Here is a 20,082-nt window from a genome sequence, read left to right on the forward strand (position 1 = left end):
GCTTTGGAATAAGGCTCTTGAAGTAATTTTTTAAAAATGAATTAGCTGGTGTTTCAGGATGAACTCTAAGAACGGAATAGTCTAGTAGCAGCAGCAGTCAGTCCCTGTAATGACAAGATAACAGTGTGCTAAGGAAAGACTGTGCAGGGCTGGTTCGGTCCCATGTGCTGGAGCTGGGGGCTCTGAAAGCAGAGCTCCTGTCCGCAAGGAGGGGACAGCGCTGCTGCAGGGAGCTCGAGAGGTGTGTGCCTGTGTCCAGGTACACAGGGCTGGAGGTGCTAACGGAGGAACCAGAGAACAGGAGCCCCCACAGATGGCTTCCAGAAGAGTGGGGCTGGAGGGCAAGCTGGAGGCTGCTGAGGATGTGGACCGGGAACAGGACGGCGCTCTGGGTGGGAGGAGAACCCAAGCAAAGGTCTGAAGGGAAGCCTAACTTGGCCAGAGCAGAGGGAGAAGCAGCAGAGCTCACAGCGTGGGCCGTGCGGCCCAGCCAAGTGCCTGGGAGCCCACGCGGGACAAGAACATTAAAGACTTCCGGCCAAAGCCACATAATGGACAAAAGGGGGAGTTTTACTTTGATAAAGAGTAAAATACAGTCATAAACCTTTGTGGCCTGCCTGACACTACATTGAAACAAACGAAACTGATGCTCAAAAATGATGACGTAAGAAGAAATTTACAAAACAATAAAAGCTACCATTCTTTGGCCAAGTAGGATGAATGAATGTATATGTGGATATGGATATGCATATATCCATCGATCCAGCTTGATCAAAGAGTGTGTGTGTGTGTGTCTCAAACATTATACCTTACAGAAAGACATTTTCCAGTGTCAATGGAACGTTGACTAAAACTGATCATATAGTAGATGACAAAGAAAGTCTAAATACATTAAAAAAAATTATACAGGTTACGTTTTCTAACCATCATGCAATAAAATTAGAAATTAATAAGAAAAGGTTAAACAAAATCTCAACCACTCAGAAAAAGTATTTTCTAACACTTGAGTCAGAGAGGGGCAATCAAAACTAAAATTACTACATATTTATAAATGTGAGTACTACATATCAGAATACCATCAAAATACACAAAAATATATATAGCTTTAAATACTTCTTTCAAAAACAAAAAGAACTGAAAACAAATGAGGTGACCATTTAACCCAAGAAAATATAAAAAACAAAATAAGCAAAGCCAAATTAGAAAAAAAGAACTAAAGATACAATTAAATAAGGAAATGTAAAGCAAAAGTCTAATGCCTTTATACAGAGAAAAAACTGGTTGTTTGAAAAGATAAATAAAACAAATCTTTAGCAAGGGTAACCAAGAAAAACGGAGAAAAAATAACACTGGGGATATATTTGACCACAGGAATACTGATTTTAAAATTAAAAACTCTTAGGCACAATTTTATACAACTAAAGTTTAAAATTTAAATGAAAGGGCTGACTTTTCTTTAAAAGAAAAATACAAATAACAAAACTGAATCAAGAAAAAGCAGAAAGCGTGAAAAAAACCCCAATCATTATGAAAGAAATTGAAGTTATTGTCCCTCCCCCTGAAATACCCCTAGCTCCAAGTGCTTTCAGGTCCATTTAGCTTTCATAGAAATTTTTTTTTTTCATTTTCTCCCCCCACAAAGGAATAGAAATTACAATACTTTAGAAATATTCTTATATTTGAAAGAAAAACTCTTATTCTTAGATCACTCAAAAATATCTCGATAAGCAGTAAGCCCAGTTTCATTTATATAAAATACCAGAAGCCTAACTTAACAGTGGCTCAAATCTAGTACTATATTTCAAGAATTATGTACTATAATAAAGTAGGATTTATTTCATAAATATAACAATTTCTAAATGCTAAATTATCAAATAAAATATTCATATTAATAAGTTAAATGAGAAAGAATACAATATTGTATGGACAGATTCTGAAGTTATTTTTGCATGAAATTAGAAGAAGAGAGAACTCATGGATATGGACAACAGTGCGGTGACCGCAGGGGGCGGGAGTGGGTGGAGTTGGGAGAGGGCGGAGAGGGGATACGTGGTGATGGAAAACAGTAAAATGAATACATAAAATAAAATAAAATGAAATAAAATTAGTGCCTACATTTAATTTTTAAATAATTCCCAGGAAATAGGAATAGGAGAATCATTTCTTTAGCATGATCAAATTCTTGATTCTAAATTACCAGCCTATCTCAGATTTGACTGCAAACACTGGAAACATCCCCACTGAAGTCGGGAACCAGGTAGGAAAGAATGACAGCTACTGCCACTACCATGTGCTGCTTCAGATGTTCTGGCCAATAATACAAAGCAAGAAAAAAAATGAGACACTATGTTGTCAAAGAGATAGAACTGCATCTGCAGATGATATTGTTGTCTACTGAGGAAACCCAAATAAATCGGTTGGAAGCTACTGGAAATAACAAGCTTACAGAGAGGTGGCCACTTACAAAATGAATATTCAAAATCCATTGTGCGTGTGTGTGTGTGCGCGCGCGCGCGTGTGTGTGTGTGTGTGTGTGTATCTCTATCTACATATATCTATATATATCTATATATATCTATATATATATATCTATATATATATATAGATATATATATAGGTATAGATATATATATGTAAAAACAATTTCCAGTTAAAACAAAATGGGCAAAGAAAACGGAAAAAATATTTAAACTTAGAAATGACATGAACTGTAATACTTTACTGAATGACACAGAGGGACATTTGAATAAATTTCTAGAAAGAAAGATAAAGTATTTTAAAGATGACCATTCTCCCCAAATTAAGTTATAACTTCAATCAATCAACATCTTGAAAGTATTTTCCTTAGAATTTAGAGAGATTCTAAATTTCAACTGGGTAAAAAATTGAACCAGAATTACCAGAAACACTTTGAAAAACAACTACAAAGAATAATAAAACAGGATGTAAAAATTAAAAGTAATCCTCCCACTAGAATATGAATTGATTCAATGTAACAGGACATATGCCACAGAACATCACAGTAGACATTAGGCAGTTAATAAGATTGTTTTCAAATGAAAGATGATTTAGTAAGTGGTCCTGGGACAATGATAAATAATTTGGAAATTTTTACCCCAAAAATAAAAATTTTAAAGAAAAACATTAGAAAATTATATTTTTCTAATTTGGAAAAAACATAGATCCTTATGTCATACATCAAAACAAATTGTGGGCAAATAAGTCGGAAAGGGTGCAAAAAACAAATGACAGATGAATTTTAGATTTAAATGTTTAAAAAAAAGGAAAAGTAAGGTTCCAGAACAGAACAGACCATGAGACAGAGGAGGCCTTTCTACAATGTGATGGCAAAGGCACAAAACATAAAGAAATGCAAAATTAAAGGTCAAACTACAAACTGGAAAAAAACAGTAGTAACATGAGAACAAAAACAGAGCCTTTCCATAATGAGCTGCTACAGCTCAATAAAAAAGCCAGACGTCAACAGAGCAGCAGCAAGGGTGCGAGCAGGCAAGGCGCGTGCAAGTGGCCGATGGACAGGGCGGTGGGCCCGTCACCGGCAGCAAGGAGATGGAAACCAACAATAAGATGCCACATCATCTTTCCAATGGATAGGATTTTACAAAATAACAGTGAGTTAGCGAGGCTACAGGGGACAACCCTTTTGCACATGTAGAAGCGTAAATGGGTTCAACCATTCTGGTGGTCGATTTATTGTAATATATGAAAATGCTTAAAAATGCACACATACCCAAAGGAACACAGATTTATCTAAAGGAATGTTCACCAATGTATTACTTTTAGAAGTGAAGACGACGTAAGTATCCAGTCACAGAGGATTGTTTAGGTCAAGCACATTGTGTCCATGAGGAAGGTTATACAACCACTGGACCCCCTGCCCAACCTGCGCCCAGGGGAAGACTTGATGAGGAGAAAGCAGCATGACTGGGTCTCAGAACAGAATGGACAGTCTCAGGGACACAAAGGAGCAAGCTACCCACGGGAACGGCATGGACCAAGCTCAAAACCACTGTGCTGAGGCACATACAAGCTGCAAACCGCGATTCCACTCGCGGAACACAGAACACGACTGGCCGCCAGGGACGGGGCAGGGCTGGGAAATGACTGGACACGGGAAGGAGGGGAATCTTGGGGGTGTTGGAAAAATTCCGTATCTTACTTCTGGTGGTGGGTACGTGAGATTTCTCATGTAATTTATCATTAGTCAAAATTCATTGAACTATACACATTAAAGGCGTGAATTTGATTGTATGTATATTATACCTCAGTAAATCAAACAAAAAAACCAGAATGGACAAATAGGTAGAAATATACTTTTATATATGAATATATATGGTATAGAAAAAGTTGAAAGGATTACCTGAAATGATTGTTCCTCTGGGTAATAGGATTATGAGTGATTTTATTTTCTTCCCTACACTCTGATGTATTTTCCAACTTTTCTACAATGAACATGTTACTTTTATAACTCACAAGTTTGTGTCTGTTTTTGATAAAGAAAAATATATCAATGTACTGTTCTGTCTAGCAAATTTTTTTTAAAAAAGGTTCTTATAGGAACCGCTGAGCCCCAGCAGCCCTGGCGCAGAACTTTCTGGAGCACCTGCTCCAGCCCCACAAGGTGCCAGGCTCTCAGCAGGTACTCAGAAGGGGTGGCAGGAGGGCAGAGCGGCAAGAAGGGCCACCGGGTCCGAGAGCTTCACTGTGCAGTTGGGAAAACTGAATTCCAGAGAAAGGACGAGACTTTGTTAAATTTGGAGGTGGTTAAAATGAGCCTTAAATCCCCAAGGGCAGTGCTGTTTCCATCAAACGGGAACACCCATGAAAAGCCCTGAGCTGACACCTAACTATCCCAGGAGAAGTCAGGCTCCTGATGGCTTGAAGATAAGCTACAGACACTAGAGGCCAATGTTTCCCATACTTCAGGGCGCAGTGTCTCCACCCAGGTTCACTGTTCTTTTTTTTCTCCCAGTGTAATTGTTGACTATACTTTTATTTACAACTGAAGACTCATTTTTTAAAACTCAAAATTACCATTCCTGAGTATGTGCTCCCACATCCCTGTGAGAGTGTGACTGCCATGGGAAGGTCGAGGCCTCTGGGAAAGGGACACACCCCTGTGCACTGATGTTGGCTCGGCTGGGTGCCTTGTCGCGTCTGACCGGAGTCTTCCTTGTCTCCTGCACTTTCCCTCTGCTCTAAGAACAGCTTGCATCCCAGACGAGAAGACACATGAAGCAGGACCCCACCAATGTGCAGTCACCAACTTGGAACTTGAATGACATACAGAATAGTGGTGGTGTCAGCCTGCAATTTGGGGGATCATGTGTCACTGCAGCAGAACCCCACAAAGACCAATTAACATATCTATTTGAAGCTTATTCAAACAAGGCTATCCTCTGGTAGCGCACGCTCCCTCACGAGCACACGCCCCTGTTTGGGGGAACACTGCTGGAGCCTGAGGGAAGGGCAGATGGTGATCAGACAAGATGTAGATGATGGAGCAGCTCCAAAGGGGGGAGACTCTGGGGCCATATGGGTAAAGTTCAGAAAGCTCTGGATTTCCCCCCAAGAGCTGTAAGCTGCACCAACAATTTCATAATTTGCTGTGCTCACGTGGGTGTGTTACTGCTTTAAAAGTACACTTCAGTTGTAAGACAGATCCACTATTCAGAGACATTAAAATGTGTGGGGAAAGCACATCTAAGACTCAAGGGATACTGGGAAGCAATGGGAAACCAAAGTCAAGCAGATGACTGTGTGGCCAGCTGTCTCCCTAAGCAGTTAGCTTTATTACTTAATCCTACAGCCATTCATTCTTAAAACAAAACCCACTCTGACCACCTGACTATAAAAGATCTTACCTCCTCTACTGCTTAATGATTTAGGTGCTTGGCATAAAAAGGGTACCATTCAGCTATCTAGAACTTTCACTCAGCTCTGTCATGCTCCAGTCATTAATGATCCACTTGTTTGGCTCAGGTAAATTACATTTGCATATGCAAATTATGTCTAAATACTCTGTACTATTAATGTTATCACTAATTACATAATAATAGTTACCAATTTCCACACGGATCAAACTTACAGTTTTGTAGCTATTAGGGAAATTATGCTTTGTAATTAAGATAATCCTCATTTCCAGATGCTAATTAACTATATAATAATTAGTCTCATTCACTAATGCAAATTAAGGATTTTCATCCTTATTGATAAAGAAGCTGCTTCTTATCAGTTAAGGAAAGATAGCCCCAGAAATCTTGCAGAGAAATACTCTCCCCCCTCTAAAGGTTAGAGGGTAAATCCATTTTTATCAGTCTCATTTGAGAATGCAAATTAGGTCTGATTAATCAAGTCAAAGATAAATGTGCTAGTCTTAATTCTGGACAGAATGTATAGCTTACCGAGTTCATCTCTTTTCCCTTATAAATACTCAGATAAACAGTTCACTAGGCAGAAGTCTTCCTAAGGGGAGTCATTTGTCTCTGGTCAGAGGAGAGCATGGCAATACATACGCGTGTCTCTATTCTAGCACCTTTGTTTCCCCTTCGAACACCATGGGAGCACCTTGAAATAGCTGTGTCTCCATGGTTCAGCCACAGTGGGAATGCTTGAGAAGAGATTTTTGTGAGTAAATACAGAGGAAAAAGGGAAAGCCACGTTCGCTTGGATTATTAAGTTTTCTGTGCTCCAAACAGAATACAAACTGGCACCTCCCATCGTGACTAATGAGGGCTGCCTCCGCGAGAACAGAAGGGCTGACAGCCAGCGAGGCCTAGTTGGCAGGCCCCAGCCCAGGCCGGCCGCATTCATCATCCGCTAAACCAATCCACCAATTCTGCACCACCATTTGTCATTAATTATGCTAATCAGCACACCATTACTCTCTGATGACACTGTAGCTGTTATTAGCCAGTTATGGCTTTTCAAAAGCACAACTTATTGTGCATGCACGGGCTGAGCCTGCACGAGCCCACGGGGAAGAGATGTCCAATTATGAAAAGAAGAAATTTGCTATTATCTTTTTATAACAAACCAATTTAGTGATTAGAAAAGTCTCTGAACTCATAGGTTCTTTTTCTCCCCGTCTCCCTTAAAATAATTGAAACAAAAAAAAAAATCTGCTTTTCAATATTTCTCTGAAAGAGAAGGAAATACGGACATGGAGATCTTTTGCCACATGCTTAAAAGTTGAGCCTGGGGAACAACCGTGCCTGAGCGCAGGGCGTACAGAGATTCCTGCTGGGCTGGCTTTCTCCTTCCCAATTTTGAATTAGCAGGGCCACCTTATTATGTATATTTCAGTCACTACAAATGCCTGAAAAATGAAAACACACCCATGTGACCTTTTACAGTTCACATGTGGCAGATAGAAGCTGTTCGCACGACAGGGAAGACTGGGCACACCTTCCTGGAAAGATGCTGCCTCGAGATGCCTGGCAACAGCCTTCTCTAACCCTCCCAGGCCCCAGCGCCACCGCCAAGAGCTCAATGCCACTCAAATGATCTTGGAGATGTATAATTTGGCCAAATTAGCACATGTCCTGTGCACGGTTTGGGACAAGAAAAAGGACTGTACTCAGTCTTGCAGAAAACTGTAATCTTATGGGGTCAGCAGCTGGACCGAGTCAGAAGTGGCCCCTTTCCCAAAGTCAGGGATCATCAGAGGGGCTGGCACTGACCCTAGGGGTCAGCAAAGCTACCCTAGAGGCTCCCATCCAAACCAGGCACTGATCCCAAGTTGTTGTGTTCAGGCTGGAGTCTTTAGCACTAGTTTTAGAAGCTTAGTCTGTATTAAGAGCTCATTAATATCATCGGAGTAAATGGGCCTATTAAAACATCTTTAAGCAATATCTGAACATAAATCTCCCTAAACTATATTTAATGGCTGTACTTAAGATACATTATATGCAAGTCTTAATGAGACATTAGATAGCATTTTGAAGATTAAAATGAGAGAATCCAGATCAAGTCTGTCCACTTAATGCGGTCTTAAGCTATACTGATGAGAGCACCGCCACCAAATTATTGCTGCATCAGAACAAACATTCTCAATCATGTCTGATTTACTCGTACTCTTTTTCAGAGAATTTCCATTTCATGTTGAATTCCCATTTCCAAAAATACATGCTGAGTTTACAAACAAGGGTGTGTGAAACGTTTCCTGTAAGTCGTTGCTCCGGTGCTACAGGCAGCCAAGCATACTGACCCTACTACTAAACCTCCTTCACGACTGGACTAGACAGAAAACAGAACTTAACCAAAAATACTCCAAAGACCAATACACAGTACAATCCACGTGATACCAGTGGTGGTCACATCTGGGCATCTCACTGAACCTGCACCCCATGCCCCCATCCCCCAGCAGACACAGACAGACAGCAGTCCTCTTGGCTCCAGGGTCTGTGACCTGTTGGTCTGTTTCCTTGTAGCTGGCTGCGGAGGCTGCAATGAAGCCCTGCTTCCACCCCAGGGACCCTCTATGAAGAGCAATCAGTGCTGCTGGTGGAAGGATATTAAAAAGAAAAAAAAGTTTGATTCCCCCAGGGCTACGGGAATTGAACCTTTTAAGCAGACCCAAATCCGCCTCCAGCGTGTTCAAACAAGGAAGGCCTTCAGGGCCACAGACGTGGGTGGGAAGGGGCTCGGCAGGACTGAGCTACTTGAAGCAAGGAGTTTAGCCACAGAAAGATCCGAGTCTTTCTGCACATGGGAATCTGATCTATTTAAAATAGAAATACATTTCCCAGGTCTATAAAAATCCTGATAAGACTTGATGTACAATGGTCTTTTTAGAAAACAGGTCAAACTTCAGATTATATACACAGCCACATTTTTCTTTATAGTTATCTGTTATATTTAAAACACTACACACCTAGCCAGGATTTCTGATGCAACAACAACAAAAAAAACAGCCACTCCATCCCTCTGGAAACTGCATCTCCCCTGCATCAAGGTAACAGCCCACAATCCCATTTTGGGGTGAATCTGCTGAGTTGTCCACAACCCACTACCGGCCAGGCTGCCGAGAGAGTGTTATCTGAGAACCTGGACAAGGACAAGCCTCGATCGATGTCACATGGTAACACCCACAACCTGGACTTGGATCTGGTATCAGCACAATGGGCTTTGCAAACAGCAACACTATGGAAAATGTTAGAGACGAATTATCATTGAAGCTTTTTAGACTTTTTTTTTTTTTTTTGATACTTTACACCAAAGTGTAACCACCTTTTATAAATGCTATTCAATTATGAAAGACTTCTGGGATTATGTAAATCAAGACGACTCAACCGGTGACACCTCTCTTAATAGAATGAGATTAGCTAGTTTTTTTTCCCCCTTCAAAGAAGAAGAAAGTAGCACAATTTCAACACTCTGGTCATTAAAAGAAGACCCTCCTTCTGCATGTAAAATCGGCAGCAACAAGCCTATCTCTGTTTGCTTCTCCCAGATAGTCTCTCCCCAGAAGGAACTACTTCATAGCACAATTTCACATTTTTAACTGCATGAATGAGGCATTCTTCTAAATAACAGCTACGTTCCATACACAGGAGCTCCTTTTATTAGGAACACAGTAATGAGCAATGAGCAATGTGTCCTATTATTCTTTGTCAAATCACAAAATGCTACATTAGAGTAACTGTGCTGGTCAATGTAATATAGTAGATTAAATTCAACTTCTGTAGAAAAACCACTGTAAAACAGCATGATAAGAAGGCTATAAAAAATTTAATTTTACTCCAAACTCCATCACAAAAAAAATGGTGTGAAAAGTAATTTTGCATAATCAGTACACGCCATCTGGAACAATTAACCGATTTCTATAGAACTATGAGGATCAGTCATATCTGCTTATTAAAGATCAGAAATTATACAAGTAATAAATCCTTGAAAAAACTAAGCGTACTCCCGCCTGTCAACGCTATTTTAACTTCAAATACTGAAGAACGCCTGATAAGGCTGAAAAGAAGAGATTAATATATGCAAATTACATCCAGCATTTAAAATCCCCACAACTGTCTCCGGTTTTCTGTCCCTTATTGCTGCCTTTATGTTTTATTCATACACCAACTCACCTGTCACTTCATAAGCTATAATATTATGGGGGTATTATTAAACAGCATAAAGCCGTGCTTTAATTGGAAAGCTTCATTGCATTTTCCAATTATTTGGAGTAAATTAAAAGCAGATGCACATAGTTTAATAAGGAGTCTAATATCAGTTCCGGGAAATCAAAATTCATTGTCATTACTATGCCGTGATAGTTTTGCAAACTGTACTCAATTTCAGAGGTTTTCAAAAGAAAATCTGTCTATGCAATCTGTTAATTGTCATTCGGTTAATAACTGTTTAAATATCCAAACTACACAGCAGCTTCCTATTAAAAAAATTAAACTATGGGGTTTATGCAAGCAAACAAATACGGCGTGCCACTCCTGGGCTGGGCTGGGCTGGGCTTCTCAGACTTGCCTATTCACCTTAAAACAATGGAGGCTGGGAGAAACCTACCCGCGCTGAGGCTGAGCCCGGAGGGTAGGACAAAGAACTGCAGTCCTTGGCTTCCACCAGCACCAGGGTTTGCAGCTCGATCAGACAGCTCTCAGTGGAAAAGGGCAGAAGCCATGTTATAAATTGTGTTTTCAGAGGTCTGCAGTGCTCAGCAAAAAATTAGCTTCCATAGTTTTAATTGGTCCACCTAAAATAAATCCTTTTAATGAGTAAATTAACTGATTCAGGACACAAACATGGAAAAATCAAAGAAAGCAAATCTCGTAAGCAATTTGTTTTTAAAAAATTGACCCCTGAAGGGCCATTTCTTTACAGGTTCATGACCCGGGAGTGGAGTGGTCCCTGGGCTCTGCAGGGGCTGGCCGCAGTGCCTACAAGTGGATTAAACTGCCAGACAAAGGGCTGTATTCTGAGCCATTATGGATTTAAAGAACTAAACCTTAAAGGTTACTTCTCATAAGGGATCCTGCTCCCAGATGGAGTTACAGTAGAGCTCTGCAGCTACAAGTTGCACACATACAAACACATGTAGCCAAAGCATTTACAAATGGAAAGTCCCAGGTATATTCCAACCAGTACACGTAACCTTTTCATTTTTACACTAAGTGACAGACTTTTTCCGATCCTAGGTGTGTAAATTATAATAGGACAAGCAGTAATTGACTTTTAAACTCCACCCACTTCGAGGGCTACAATTAATCTGTTTTTAGCATAAGAACTGTGGCTCTGTGAAGTTCGTAACTCATAACTCGTAGGCTCTCTCCCAAATCCAATTAAAACCAGAGTCTGAAAGGTAACAGCACAGAGTTTACTCTTCGTCTCCCGTTTCAGAGGGTGCAGTGGCTAATACCCCAATCATCCAAGGGCAACCCACCCCCACCCCCAACCAGAGAGGACATGAAATGCTGGCACACAAGAAAGCTTTCTGGCAAAACAACCAGAAACTACGCTCAAAGATGAAGATAAAAACAATTCTTGTGCAGTGATCCAAAAAACAGCATCTCTTTTTTTCAAAATTACCTGTTTTAATAAGTAGACACAATGTGCCAACTGAAGCATTTAATTATCTGCAAAAATGATGAATCAAAACAATAGTTTGCAAAAATAAATGACTAACCTCTGATTAAAATGTCTGTTCTCATTACATCCAAATAAAAGGTACAATATCTTTTTAAAAAATGTAGCCTGAAGAAAGGAGCCATCCCTCAGCATGGAGAGATAGCCCGAGTCCTCCCATAAGACAGGGACATTTAAGAAAGTCGTTTCATTTACTCTTAGGCCCCGAGAAAGGAAACCGTGAACGCACCGTTTGTCCCCTGGCCGCTGCGCCAGCCGCCGCGCCTGGGGACCCCTGGCCTGGCAGTAGCTTCGGAGCAGGAACTTCATGATGTGACTTTCATGTTCCCTTAAACCCAGCCTGGCCCCCAGCTGGTAGGATAGGGGCCCTTTCTTTCTTTTCTTTCTTTTCTCTCTCTCTTTCCTTTCTTTTCTTTTTCTTTCTTTTTTTTTGCTAAAGGGTCCTGGGATGGGAGGGACAGGAAAGAAAGAGCCACAACCCAAAAGGCAAAAGAGAAGGAAGGAAAACCATTTAGGTGGCCGAGCACAGACTGGGGGGCAGGGGAACAGGGGACGCTGGCTCACATGCTGGGAAGTGCCCTTGGAACCTGTCCTATCCAGCGGCACGCTGATGTCTCAGGCAGCTACTGACTTCTGAACTAGTAGGGAGGGTTTGCTTTATACTACACCAAAGGGTCCCCTGAACTGCGCAGGGTCCCTCCAGCTGAGTTCCCTCCTGCCTCTGCCTTAGAGGACCTGCCAGTGGGGCCCCTCCCCCAACTGCATTTTCAGATGAGGTGGGGGGTGTGTCAAACTGTAGAGTCAATGAGACCACTGCCTCCTAGACTAACAGGAAGCACTTTGCTGGAAGCGCAGTATTTATGATGGTCATTCCAGGGATCACTACGGGGGGCCCACTCAGTATTAGGTACTTCACATCCATTATCACCAACCCTCAAAATCACAGAAGACAGTATGAACCTAAATGTTATATAAACTATCCAAAGTCACACAGTTGGAAAAGGTGGATACAAAAGGGTGGGTCTCAAAACTCAATGGAACACAAACATCCCCGAGTGCCTCCTGTGGGTCAGGTCCTGGGCTGGGTATTAGGCACACACCAGAGAAGGGGCTTCAGCATCTTACCCCCCCCCCCCCCCCCAGAAGGGACTCTGAACTCCAGCAGAGAACCGGGCACTAAACAGGATGTTACAACCAAAGATGAGTGGACTTTCTTAGAATTAGAAAACCAATCAGAGGACCATCGTTTCACAAGAAGCATAAATAGCCAAGAGGCTTATGGCCAAAGAAGCTGCCCATCTTGGGCCTAAAAAGGTACAACCACCTTTGGCAGAAGGATGAGTGACAACTATGTAATCTGTGAGCCAGGGGGCCTTCTGACAGGAATGACCCTGGCGTTTTGTTGGCACAGGGTGTATTTAAGGAAAACACAGGAGGCAATGGGACAGAAAGATGGGTGTGTTTACTGCCTCTAGGTAGCAAGCTATTAAGTGCTTCTAAGTGTGTCACCAGAAGCGATGCTCGAGGGCAACCAGGCAAGCTTTTCTCACTCATTCAAAATTATGGATGTTGCCTCACCAGTGGATCACGAGATCGTCAGTGCTGTAAAACAAGTCAGGCATAAGAAACCACCCTCTGAAAAAGGATCTCTACCTCAGGCGAGAGCTGCCTATCGCTCACTGTCTCAGGGACGATCGAAGACGAACCTGGGGAATGAGGAGCCTTGTTCTCTGGGATGAGTGGTAAACATGCTCCATCCACACTCTAGGCTGGACCACCGCCAAGATTTTTTTCAAAAACATTACTGGCCATTAATAAAAAGGGGGAAAAGCACTGGGTATTCAGGACACAAACACAAATGTGTGACAGTAGATGGATTCAGGTATTTTGTTCACAGGAAGGGGGGCCTTCATTGTTCTACAACAGAACAGAACTGCCCTAGCCAGTTTGGCTCAGCGGCTAGAGCGTCGGCCCTTGGACTGAAGGGTTCCAGGTTCGATCCTGGCCAAGGGCATGTACCTCAGTTTCAGGCTAGATCCCCGGCCCTGGTCGGGGCTCGTTCAGGGGGCAACCAATCGATGTGAATCTCACATCGATGTTTCTCTGTTTCTTCCCCCACCCCCATTCTTCCTGAAAAGCAATGGAAAAAATACCCTCAGGTGGGAATAAAATAAATAAATAAATAAAACTGGTTAGAATTCTGTCCTGACGAAAGGGAGAAGCCCATCTTGTGTAACAGACAAAGGACGAGTTTTCATCTCATCTCCAGATCTTGGGTGTCCAACTTCTCCCCAGGTTCTCTCAACACCCACATGTTTGCTCACTGACTCATGAGGAGTTTAAATGTGCTAACCTGGAATCTGACCCCGTGACTACTGTCATAAGTCGGCGAGGCTGGAGCACGGGAGCTTGGCCACAGTGGCAGCTGTGCTGTATCTATAAAATACAGATTGTAAGAGTAATAGTACAAAGCCTAAAGGTTTACTGTAAGGTTTTCTTGGTAAGGATGTATTGGGATTAAATGATAAAATGCATGGAAAGTGCTTACTACAGCGTCTTGTACATTGTAAATGCTAAAGGAAGGTTAGGTATTATTAAAATAAATCAACATAATCCATTTTAATAAAGGCAAAAACAACTTCGGCTCCCTAAATGTGTTCAAATTAAAGAAGTTTCCTTAATTATACCATTTTTCTCTCAGTTGATAGTCTATTATTATAAGAGAGATAGGAAAAGAAACAAAAGGCTAATTTGATACAAACTGCTCCCAGGCAGGAGTGTTTGGTAAACCAGACTTTACTCACCCTAGAGTAAACCTCTGCAGAAGTGCTAAGAGCAGACGAAGAGCTGGCTTTACACGTGTTCCCTTGGTTTTCAGCATTTCTCTGGCTGGGCATTCAGAAAGGACCCTGCTACTGCCCATAATCATGCTGGCTGCCAGGAAGGGAACTATAATGGTAGAAATGGCAGCATATTTCTGATAAAAAAACTGGACAAAGAAGATAAATACACAGGGAGAATGGTGCCAGAAAGTTGAGTTTTCTCTAGTTGTCCTGTGTTCTTTACAATCAAGGCAGTGTTTGGATGGAATGTCTGTGAAGTCTGGGGACAACAATGTACTTTTGCGGGTAACATCTCGGTACCCAATCTGCAAAACACACAGGCTCCTTCCCATGTATCCTCAGCCCTGGAAGGTGGGTGTCATCCCTGCTACCTTAGATACTGGTCAATGCCTGATACATAGGAAGCTTCCAATAAATACCAGCTGAACTATGTTTAACTTACTGATGCTGTTATTGCGATTACTGATGTTGAGAGATGTGGGAATTTAGATCCAGGAGGGCTTGGTGCAGTGCCTGCCAGAGAACCTGGCTTCTCGAGCTCCCGTCATGGTTCTTCCCACTGCATCCCCCACCCCCCGCCTCGCTCTTGGATTTAAGAGGGGGATGTGGCCCATTAAACCAGTGACGCCTAAACCCTGCCATGCTTAAAGACCAGAGCAAGAATGAAAGCGCAGCGGGAGGGTGCCCACCCTTTTAGGAGCACAAGCATCTGTCACCTAATAATGTTTCTATTTTTCACGATGACGAAACTGGAAAAAGGCTTAACTTTCTCCTACCCACGCAGCACAGGAAAAGCAGAAATGAGAGACGAAACCTGGAGCAGAAAGCAGCCCCAAGCACTTTCCTCCAAAAACACAAAGAAAGGCATATGGGAAGATTTTATAGAAGTGGCCGCACTTTGCTAGGCACTCTCTCCTTCCTGCCCCCAAGCCATCATCCTGTCACCTTCCCGAGAAAGGGCTTGTGGGCTGCTTGCCACAGAAAACAGCCCACTCTATGTGATCATACCATGCGTGACAGAACATCCTGGCTTCCAGGGTACTGAGCTGAGCAGGGCCAAGGAGCCGACTGCAAGCTTCTCTAGTCTAAGGAAGCGGTTTTCTCTAAGCGCCCAGAGCACTCCACTTCCTGAGATGGAATCTTAAACCTAAATACACAAAGGACACAGTGCGAAGACGACCAAGGCCATGCTGGGCACAAGCCAGTGTGTCTCGAGTGATGATTCTCAATTAAGTCTTTAGGTTCCTACTCTGATCACTGCCCTTTGGGAGGTGACTGTGGCGAGAAGTGGCATTCCTGCCTGCTTCCTGATTTACGAAATGTTCTCACATCCTGAATCTTCCTGGGGAAGTGTGGGCGGTTACTGACTCACTCGACAGGTATGAATAACCAGCGCTGAGTGACTTGCCCGACAAGATAAGGTAACACAGGGCCCTGGCACAGTTCTAAAGGGGAGTCGTTCACATGTGCTGTGCAGTGTGGCCACTCAAAATGGCTGTGTGATGGCCTCATGTGCTTCTGACCCCAAGTGCCCCGTCTGTCACATGCTGCATCTTCTTCCACAGGCTTCCCGTTGCCCTCAGGAGGGAACACGCGGCCTGGCCACACGACAGCCCTCCCTGCTGAGTGAACGGAGGAGTAAACCACCTTTGTCTTCTCTTTGCCTTTGTTTAATTACACTCTCCTTGATTCAAAAGGGATCGAAGGCAGCCTCCAGCCTCTCTAAGCATAGTCTCTGCCTTGTTGACATGCTCACAGTAACAGTAGAAATCTCTGTGACACAAAATAGCAGGAGCAGAGCATCCCCAGCTGCAGGGGAATCAGCAAAGCTCCGTGGGAGAGGCAGTTTGGGGACAGGCCTTCAAAGAGGGGTCAATAGAGAAGAGGAGAAGGTGGGGAAACCTGAGCCAGCGGACTGGCAGGGACAAATGCACAGACACAAAGGCGAGAGAGACAAGGGAGAAACCAAGCTGGTGGGCGCAAGTGAAGAGAAATATCTGGAAGACACCAGACAGGTGGAGACTGGCAGGTGTGGTCTGAATTAATGCAGTAGGCCGAGGGCTGGGACAGGGCGTGAAGGTTTGATCTGAGGGGCTATGCTTTGGGGAGATAAGTCTACCACCTGGGTAACTGGATTGAGGACAGAAGAGCCAGGCCAAGGAAGACAGCCATGTGCGAGGCACCAAAACCTGGTACCCGACAGGCCTGAGCCTAGCCGGCCCCATGGGCCCAGCCCTGTAAGTGGGAATGCAGGAGGGCAGAGAGAGGATCGCCCTTGATGCTTAGCTCCAGAAGGATCGCTAGGGGAACTGGACATGGCTATGGGCTTAATCTGTAGTAATACGATCCAGAGCCCGGCTCCAGGGTTTCCAGGTCTGTCTCTCTGTGAAATCCTAGAGGAGGTACTTGCCGAGCGGAACACCTCCAAGAGGCGAGAGTTCCCCAAGCGCCCTGCGTGCTTGCCGCACACGCTGTTCATTAACTTCAGTGACACAACCACCGCCGCGGATGTATAAAAGCACATCCAATTAGCCAGGCCTCCATGAATATTTGCACTCTTAAATCTTTTGCATTTGGAAAGGGTTAAAGCTTATTATTAGCATATAATTTACAGTCCTTTCTCCCAGGAAAGGAATAATGCACAGTAAATGCCACATTCATTTTAATAATACATGTTACAGTCTGTGCCCAACATCTGCACAAAGGTAAAGGAGACAGATTTTTTTGACATGTCCCACTCTGCCATCTAAACACAGGCTTTTTGTTTCTTAAGTGACGGAAGGTTTAATCAAGAAAGCAGGCAATTCATCAATCGAAACAAGGCAGCGTGCGTGCGCCTGACAGCACACACATGGTTGTGTACAGAGCAAACCTGGCCACCTGTCAAGTGCACCTTTTACATCAGGATATACAAATACACCGTGTGATCAATTCCCCACTCGCTCCGATTCATTTCTCCTTTTTCTTATTATATTTTTCTTTGTACTCGATTTTGTTGTCAGTCAGGGCAAGAATAGATGGATAGACAAGGGATGCAATGGCTGCTAGAGGTGATGATAAAAATGTATATGCCTTTAAAATGACTTATTCCCTCCTTGATTTGAGCACCATTATTATAAATATTTTTTGCACTCCATTCAGGAATTTCCCCCGTATTCTATTATCTGTGGCTGCGTCAAACTGATGTCCCTCTCTCGGGTCCTTGCCACCCTCCCCCACCCTCCCCCATCCCCTCTGCCACCAGCCTTGGGTGATTCTGAAAACCCTCAGCGGGGGATAAAGGAAAGAGGGTCTGAACAGGGGGCCACATAAGCCACGTGAACGTGTCGATTACAGACAAAGGCCAGAGGGATACCTGCAAGTGCAGAGGTTGACTGAGATGACTCGGGGCTCCCACCAGAAGAGGCGGGTTTCCCTCACGTGTGGTTATCTTTCTACAACATAGGCACTTAACCCACGCACGAGCTGAAACCCAGACACGCGGGGAAAGGAGCACCACGGGCACACGCACATGGAACACGGGCGCAGATTCTGCAGCCTGACGCCGTACACGTTACACGCAGAGCAGGCTGGTCAGAACACCGTCCACAGGAAAGAACAGCATTTCTCCGAAGCGCCCTATTGTTCCAGTCAGCTGGCCTTCCCTCTCCAGCCTTGCAGTGCTCTAAGAACATTAAAATCTTAAGTTTATTTTTGATTTTCCAGGTGAAATTTTTTTTTCCTAATTAAAAAGGTAGAAATAATGTGATCATTACAAGTGAAAGGAAAATATGTTTGGTATGCTGTGGATGAGTTTTTAAAGGATCATCTCTTAAAACATACAGATTTTTTTCATAATAAGATGAAGAGCTGGTGGCAGAAATTTTATCCAATTGGATGAAATATATAAATCATGAATTTCATAATACTGATAATTAAATGTCCATCTTCCAATTTAAATGAGGACTAGATTAAAACTGCATGGAGAAGGCTGATATTCAGAAATCATTAATTATTTTTAATTGCTTTGCGCTCTCCTGGTCTGATGTCAGTTACATGGCTCATACATGGCTCTGTTTCAGATAAAACCTTCCTCTGCCGTGCATGAGTCTTGGGCCACGCTGATGAGCTGGTGGACTCAGACTTGCCCACGCTCACACGCTTCCTGGTGTCAAACATCTTGAATGCGGACTGGTTTTTAAGAGGGGACAGCTGCAGAAGGCAATAAGTTGGCTTTTCCAGCAATCAAAAAGAAAACAAAAAAATTTTAAATAGCTGACGACAGGGTGACCCCCCCCAGTCCACCAGGTTGGTTCCAGGTTACGGCTTTTGTCCTGGTGCCACTGTCCCCCTTTCACTCTCAAATGTGACGACATGGTTAATAAATCATATGGTCAGCCTAATGCTGGTGGATAAATGAAGATGTCAGCATGGCAATCTGCCTGCGGACTAAAAGGGAAGGAAACAGAGACCATAGCTCCCTGCACTGTGGGGCCTCAGGCTACTTCTGCATGGTGGCTCACCCTGAATTCATGGGGTGTAAGAGATTTTCGGTTTGATTACATGCCTGTTGAATATTCATTTGTCTAATCTTACTATTTATGCTACCATGTCAATTTTTTCAAAAGGGAGAAAAATAAGTTTTTTTGGTAAAAATTCTTCACTTGGGGATATAAATCAGTTTATAACAACCATCACAGAAACAAAAGACTGGCACAGATTGGTTTCCCATACCCGTCACCTGTTCATTAGGTAAAACCTGTCATTAGACTGACAGACATTCCTGGGTGAGAAGCAGCAATCCTGGCGCCTTGGGCTGAGTGCTCCTTCCAGGGAGCTGTTGGCACAGGTGTGTCCCTCAGGTTGGACAGGAGGGGGGAGCTCCTCCTCCCTGACAGCCCCTGAGGTCTCCAGTCCCTAAGGCAGGTGACGCTCAACACAAGGAAATAAATATCTTACTCAACTCCCAAACATTTTTGGGGTTCAAACATGAGAGGATCCTCTACATGGTCACACAGGGGGACCTTTTTAAACTCACTGAAGAGTGACTGTTTTGTTGCCACAGCATCTCATGGGGCCCCCTTATGAGGAAGAGTTCAGTAAAGGAACAGCCAGGTCTCTTGCTGAGCAATCAACTTGCTTCTACATTGTCCATACGGAAGCTGTCCTGGCCCAGGACCGAATCCGAAGTCCCCTTCGCCCTTGGCTGTACCCTGCTTTCCTATTTTTTCATTCACTCTTATTTTTTCACTTCCTTTTTTGTTACATGTATTTTGGAGCTACCTTAAATCTTTCTGGAACAGGTGAAATAGAAATGAATAAATGGTCAGACATCTAAACATCTAAAACAAAATTCTAAGAAAGAAAAGGTAGGATGCCATCATTTGGGACTAAAATAGAAGACTTTTCAGGAGAGATAAGATATTCTTAACCCTTTGCAGTCGTACTAAATTTGGACATGGGTGTCGTACTGGTCAGAATTAAGAGCTTTCAGAGAAATTATGAACTGATACATGAATGAATAGAGTTAAGATTCGTACGGTTCCTTGCTGTGGTGGCTGAGAGCAGACATACGACCGGAACGGTAAAAAAGCTTTGGTGGCTGAGAGTAGACATACGACCGCAAAGGGTTAAAAAGAAAACTAACGGC

General features: G+C 43.2%; 1 protein-coding gene across 9 annotated transcripts in view; it reads right to left on the minus strand.

The window, feature by feature from the left end:
* MVB12B (multivesicular body subunit 12B) overlaps positions 1–20,082 on the minus strand; it is a 142,190-nt gene that overhangs the window by 42,775 nt on the left and 79,333 nt on the right. The window contains exon 9 of one of the 9 annotated variants that reach the window (XM_081151102.1): positions 17,442–18,665. The exons of the other annotated variants lie outside the window; for them this stretch is intronic. Coding sequence (XP_081007228.1) covers positions 18,587–18,665 — 79 coding nt within the window. The 3' untranslated portion in view covers positions 17,442–18,586. Of the gene's footprint in view, positions 1–17,441; positions 18,666–20,082 lie in introns of those variants that run through there. 9 annotated transcript variants of the gene reach the window in all.

The sequence above is a fragment of the Miniopterus schreibersii genome, assembly GCF_964146895.1.
Source record: "Miniopterus schreibersii genome assembly, chromosome: 11".
In the NCBI taxonomy this organism is placed as follows: Eukaryota; Metazoa; Chordata; class Mammalia; order Chiroptera; family Miniopteridae; genus Miniopterus; species Miniopterus schreibersii.